This window comes from Oxyura jamaicensis, chromosome 5, assembly GCF_011077185.1.
Source record: "Oxyura jamaicensis isolate SHBP4307 breed ruddy duck chromosome 5, BPBGC_Ojam_1.0, whole genome shotgun sequence".
Taxonomy (NCBI): domain Eukaryota; kingdom Metazoa; phylum Chordata; class Aves; order Anseriformes; family Anatidae; genus Oxyura; species Oxyura jamaicensis.
In genome coordinates, this window is record NC_048897.1 from 41,993,520 (window position 1) to 41,999,720 (window position 6,201).

A 6,201-nucleotide genomic window follows, 5' to 3' on the forward strand; every position below is an offset into this window, starting at 1 on the left:
TCACACACAGCCCCTGTGTAAGCTCCTTGTTCAAAAAACACAGTTCTATCTTAATAGCAGCATTTTCAAGTGTTATTTACTATCATTTTATTACATGTACAGCTGAGGCCTTCTTTTAACGCAGGCTAAGCCCACACTTTCTTAAAAATAAGACTAAGCTCAATTTTCAATTTTTTTTTAGTGTTTCCCAGTGCTCCTCTCAATCCCTATCAGCAAGCAGGCAGACGCTGAAGCACTGGTCATGCTGTCTATGCGGCCATTTAATTAACTACTCAGACGTTCCTGATAACTCCCAAGGGTTGTCCCCTCCCTAGAGAAGAATTTCTCCTACTCCTGCTCAGCACAAGGGCTCCCGGAGTTTTTCCTGGAAGGTTCACCGTGACCTCATTGTTCAGCGTCCGGTTAGTCAGTCTCGCTGCCTGCCCGATCTGCCTGCCCTCCAAGCTTTTGGAGAATAAGGTGTGCAACACACCCTGGGCTTCTCTGAGGAGGAAAATGCACACCTGCCCTAAAGGGAGAAGCCAGGCTAGGCTCAGCAGAGTCTGTAAGGCAGAAGAAGTTTTGACAGTCACACAATGCACAGGGTGCACTTCATTATGAGGAGAGATGAGCCCATGAAGCCTATAAATTTCGGTTTTAGTTAAAAGTGCCTGATCCTTGCTTGCCCCTGTACAGAATGATCTGAAAATGTAAAACAAGGTGGGCTATGGCCTAAAGTTTATCACTGTTATTATCTCTAAAATGCATGCATTAGTTACAAAACTAAACAGAACTGACCTTTGGAGCTCCCCAAGCTGTTAAACACAGGTTTCTCTGATTTTGAGGGAAAAGAGTGTAATTACAAATTCATTTTTAGTTTCAGGGGCAGTGTGAGTTGGCTTAAAGGGTCTATTTTCTACTTGGACACTTTCAGCTCAGAGCAACAGAAAGCAAATCCGGTCTCTCATCACAGGGGTTACATCTTAATGACGACAGTACCCTCATCTGCTTAACTGCAGACTGCAAAGGAGAGGTTAACACCAGCTCTCCGGTGCACTCCCCACAGTGATGCAGAGAAAAAACAGGACTTCTCCCACACGATGTGCTGCAGATTAAATCCATGCACACAGCAGAAGTTAGCGCACTTCTTCCCTGGAGAATTTCAGACAATAAAAGGGATGCCTGTGAAGCTCTCCAAAGCCAACACCCAACGTTCCTGAGAGCTGACGTCCGTGTTCTTTACACCTCAACTAAAACTTCAGAAAATAAAGTCGTCAATTAAGCCGACACACCAGCAACATACCTGGATTGCACCTCTCCTGTAAAAGGAAGCTGGAAAGGAGCCAGGGATTTCCACCACACCTTGCCACGTCAAAATGCCAGCCACGGGGAGGCTGAAAGCAGTCACTGACGCTCCTTGGGAGCCCAGCGTGAGCGTCTCCCCTTGCTCCTGTGCTTGTAGAGGACAGAAGCCAGTTGCACTCGTGAGACAGGTTGGCACTGTCAGCCCCAGGACGCTGAGGTACCACCTGCACTGTGGGATCCTTGCCATCGTGCTTACAGCACAGGTGGCTACCAGCACGGATGGGCCTTGTTGGTAGCGGTGTTTGCTACAGCATCTCTCCAACCAGCACAAACTAGGGCAACAAAAGCCGTGCGTCGGCAGAACTGCTGCCAGGGGTTTTGTCAGCACAGCGATGTCAGCCGAGAGCGTCACTTTCTAGATAACACAGCCGTGACAGCAAAACTATGTGCTGTAAGCCTAAGTCAAAGACGGGCAGAAAACTGGAGTCGTATCTCCTCAGATAAAGGAGAACAGGAAGAGCTGCGGTTATTGTCGGGATAGCGGTTTCAGAAGCAGCTCGTTTCCCCACTGGAAATACACATCTCCTTCCCGAGAAAGCAAAATAAGTCAGAATCAAAACACTCCATATGTGGCTATCAGAAACAACATCCACTTCTCCCTTTACTTTCCTCCCACCACGCAGTGTGGCTCATGAGATGGCGCCTCCTGCCCCACGAGGAAGAAGGTCTCTCCATTAATCTCTCCAAACGAGTCACCAGAAGAAAAGCAGCGTGAATCACAGCGCACTCGCACTGCTGATAACACGTACACGCACGGCAGCAGCCTCGGCATGGGCTGGAGAGCTCTCGAATCTCTCACTGAGCTTTTGCTCCAACATGCTCGAGGATAAAGGAGATGTCAGGAAGCACAAGAAAAAGTGGATGCTGTGGGCCCCCGCGCTGCCTCGGTTCCGTGTCTGAACACGGCACAAAGACACTCATCACATCTCGGCGTAGCCTCTCATCCAAGACGCCAGAGAAGATAAAGCAACAAATCTCACTCAGGATGCACCAGCTAGCAGAGGTGCATTGTGTCACCAGCCGCTGTAATATAAATCCTCCCATGAAGCTCGCAATATCATTTGCAGCACCAGGCTTCTCAGGTTTCTCCGGATGAAGCACTATTTCAGCTCTATGTTTAGCACTTGGAAAGCAGCCAGGAAGACTTCCATAACCACCACTGATTTGTTAATCCCTTAATGCACAGGCACTGTTTGTTACTTAGGACGTCAGGTTTCATCACTCCTCAGCATGGTGGTGATAGAACTCCTTGACACCAGACTGCAAATATTATTGCAATGTCAATACTCCCCGGGAGGAAGCCAAGCCGAGTTAAAATGTGACTTTGGTGTTGACAAGCCAGTTTGGCATTGCCGAGTTCAAAGTGCCAGGATCACCTGGCAACTTTAAAAACAAGAGAAAGTTTGCCAAGATCCTAGAGTCTTAGCCCAAGATCCGCATGGCAACAGCTAAACACCTTCCAATCAGATGAAGCATAAAGAGTACGCTAAGTGGATTAAACTTTTCCAGGAAAGTGCTGGGAACAACGTGTACATATGCATGTGAGTGTGTCCATATACAAATTTTCCTCATTTTGCTCCCCCTTTTTTTCCATAGTCTGTGGACTCAGGTAGAAAATGAGGTTACAACTGGTGAATTTCACATTAGGCATTAAAAGAGAAGAAATCCCAAACTAGGTCTGTAGCATCGCAGGCTTGGAGGCGATGCAGTTCAGGATTCCCAGGGAGTTCACACAGTGGCAGCTTCAGCATTCCTCATGCTGCCCTAAGGAGAGCTGTCTGAACGCTCACGATAAAATAGAGGTACTTCCTGAGCACCATCTGAAATAGGTTGGATCCTGGTATTTTTGGAGAGCCGTTAAAACATCACATAGGGACTGCACAGAGCATCAGGGCCAGGCTGGAGCTGGTAGCTCCTGCTGCTAGGGGGGGTTCCTGGCCCTCTCCAGGACACAGAGATATTTGAAGATAATTCCTCTCCTTCCTGGATCCAAACCTTTGCAGCAACACAGCCCGAAAGGTGAGGACAAAGGAAGACAGCTTGTGTGCTCAGAGGAAAACACACAGCCTTCACACGCAGGACAGAGCAAAGGCTAAAGGGCTGAGCCACCCAGTAATTACCACCACTTCTTTTTGACCTCAGAATGCAGACACGACTGAGTGGCGTGCTCGGCCATGGCAGGACAAAACCCGGCCAAGGGCACATCAAGCAGAGCCTGTCCCCAAACCCTTGCGTGTCCCCTGGCAGCTGCACACGCACAGGCCATCTGCTTATCGATATCTCCAATGGAATCGTCTCGGGGCCTCAGCCAGCACCAGCCAGTGCTCGGGCTGGGAGAAAGACAGAGGGAGTTAAAATTAAATTAGCAATTGATTAATACTTGAAGCCACTCGGTAGCTGTTGAGTTGAGAGTCCTCTGGGGGCTTTAACCGTTCAGCACTCTGTGCTTCATGCTACCGATCGCATGGCTAGCAGCAGCAACAAAAATACCTGAAACCTGGGGCAATTTTACCAAATGCTCACAGTCTGGTTGAAACGTGGGTTTCAATTAAATATATATATATATTTACCAGAATTATTTTATTGAAATTTCAGTAAGCATGTAACCTTCTTTTTGATTTTATTTTTAACATGAATATTTTAGAAATAAAACAGAAGATACCAGAGCAATCTATTTTCAGGCTCAGTGAAATGCAAAGAAAAACATAAAAACTTTTTAACTTTTTCTTGGGAGATTTTTTAATTAAAAAAAAAAAAACAAACATAAAAACTTTTTTAATTTTTTAAGGACTTCTAGTCCTTATACTTCGGAAGAACCTGGAACAAAAGGATTCTGAAAACTCAGTGCTTGAGCAGTGTAACAGTGAAAAGATGCAGAGAACAGGAGAAAAAGGGTAACTCTTCCGCTGCTTTAGACAGTGTTTCACTGCTTTCTGAAGAGCTGCCCCTCTTTACACAGAGTGCTGTGTTTTAAGGGGGATTCAGGGGACATATCAGACTGAAGGGCTGTTTTCTTCCTGCTGCTTGACGTTCCTATATATAGATAGGTAAGCACGAGCAATGATCAAAAGCCCAGCAGCACATGGGGTAGACTTTGAAGGACGGATGCAAGCAAAAAGTGCCAGTTCTGAAGACGTCTGTTCTGCTTTCAGCGAGATCACAAATAAAAGCAGGGAGCCAGCACTGCACAAAACTACTCCCAAGGCCGTCCTTTTACTACAGCCTCCTCATTCAACAAGATAAAAGCAAATGTAAAAGGGCAAGCGAGATCCTGCAGCAAGGACACAGGCAATGCCGGAGCCTCGCATCAACACCGCATCCTGCACGGAGGCATCAACGTGCAAGCACAGCGTGTGCCCTGCTGCTGCTGGTGCCAGCCCCTCAGCCCCTGCCACCCATCCTTCATGCAGGTCAAACTACATTTCTCCTAAACACGCAGACGTAGACGCTAACAGAGAGTTTACTTTTTTTCTCTCTATGTATTTTGAGGCAGCATTACTGCAAAAGTTGTGTAATAGAACAAGACCGAATTCCAGTAGTGGGGGGTTGACACCAGTATGCTTTACCCCTTGTAAGAAGTCCCCACTGAATTCAGGTGGGCTGACACAACTATACAGAAGCAGAACAGCCACATTAATACCCATCGGGGAATAAAAAACCTACCTGAGAGAGAAGCTTGTTGTCATCCTCCAGCAGTTTCACTTTTGTTTCAAGTTGCCTGATGTAGTTGGAAGACGAATCTTTAGGAAAGGAGAAAAAAAATATGTTTACATCTCTTGTTTTACAGGTAAGTACTGTCAGACAGTATTTCCCCTCCCCGTGGAAAGTATGGGAAAAAGAAATGTATTAAAAACTCAAGTGTAAAGGACAAGGAGGGTTTCTGCTAAAAGTGTTTTTTTTCACTAAAGAGCTGAGATTCAGCAAAGCAGTATCTTCTGTGAATCCATCAGTGCCACCAGGTTGGGCGGAAGGGGAGAAAGGAAGTGAAGTGAAGCTGAAAGACTGAGCTTTGTAATTTCTGGAAGTAATTTTGTAGCTTTGAAAGACATTGTTATTCATCTAAAATGCACCAAAATACTCAACAACAGAACAAGATGTTTCCTTTCACATTCAAATAAACTACTCCCCCTCAAACGCACACCTTTGTGTTGCAAAACCAAGTGAGAAAATCACACAAATAAGGACACCACTGCCAGGAGCTGCCATCGCTGCAACAGGGCACGAGGTATACAGCCAGGCCACCGGGCTGAAGCACGCACACAGCCTGAATGAAGTACGCCACAGAAATACCCACCCATGAGATCTTTTTTTCTAGTGGAAGCATGTGACACTAAATAGAAAATTACAGTACAGTGTAACCCCACGTAAAATGGTGACATTCAACTTGGAGGAAGTTCATGGCCAGTTTACCACTACAGTAAGGCAGCAGCACCAGATAGCAGACCTGGCACAGAAGTTAATTTGCCAGCGAGCACTGTGGGTGGCTTACTGCTGTCCAAAACATTTGGGGTTTGTTTTGAAATGTGCTCTGAAACACCGCATTTGCAAATTTCACAGGGAAGAAATTAAAGGAACCTGGGGGAAACTTTATATCCATTTTCATTACAGCTTAGCAGTTTGCAATAGTTCCTTCCATCCATCTAGATGTTTGTAATATTTCTCCTCCACTTGTAATTTCGGTAGCAGAGGCTGCGAATTGTTACAGCAGGAGGACAAGAGGGAGAGAGTTTTGCAGCTTTAGCACATAAAAAAAAAAAAAAAAAAAAAAAAAAAAAAAAAAAAAAAGGGGTTTATATTTTTATAAGGGGCCTGGGTAAAAGGAATTTATTTTTCCACATTTTATATTTTTAATAAAAC

The 6,201-nt window shown here is 45.6% G+C and overlaps 1 protein-coding gene across 3 annotated transcripts in view; it reads right to left on the reverse strand.

Annotated features, from left to right (window-relative positions):
* Positions 1 to 6,201, reverse strand: part of CCDC85C (coiled-coil domain containing 85C) — a 108,516-nt gene that overhangs the window by 38,916 nt on the left and 63,399 nt on the right. For all 3 annotated transcript variants that reach the window (XM_035328790.1, XM_035328789.1, XM_035328791.1), the window contains one exon: positions 5,008 to 5,084. In XM_035328790.1, coding sequence (XP_035184681.1) covers positions 5,008 to 5,084 — 77 coding nt within the window. The remainder of the gene's footprint in view (positions 1 to 5,007; positions 5,085 to 6,201) is intronic.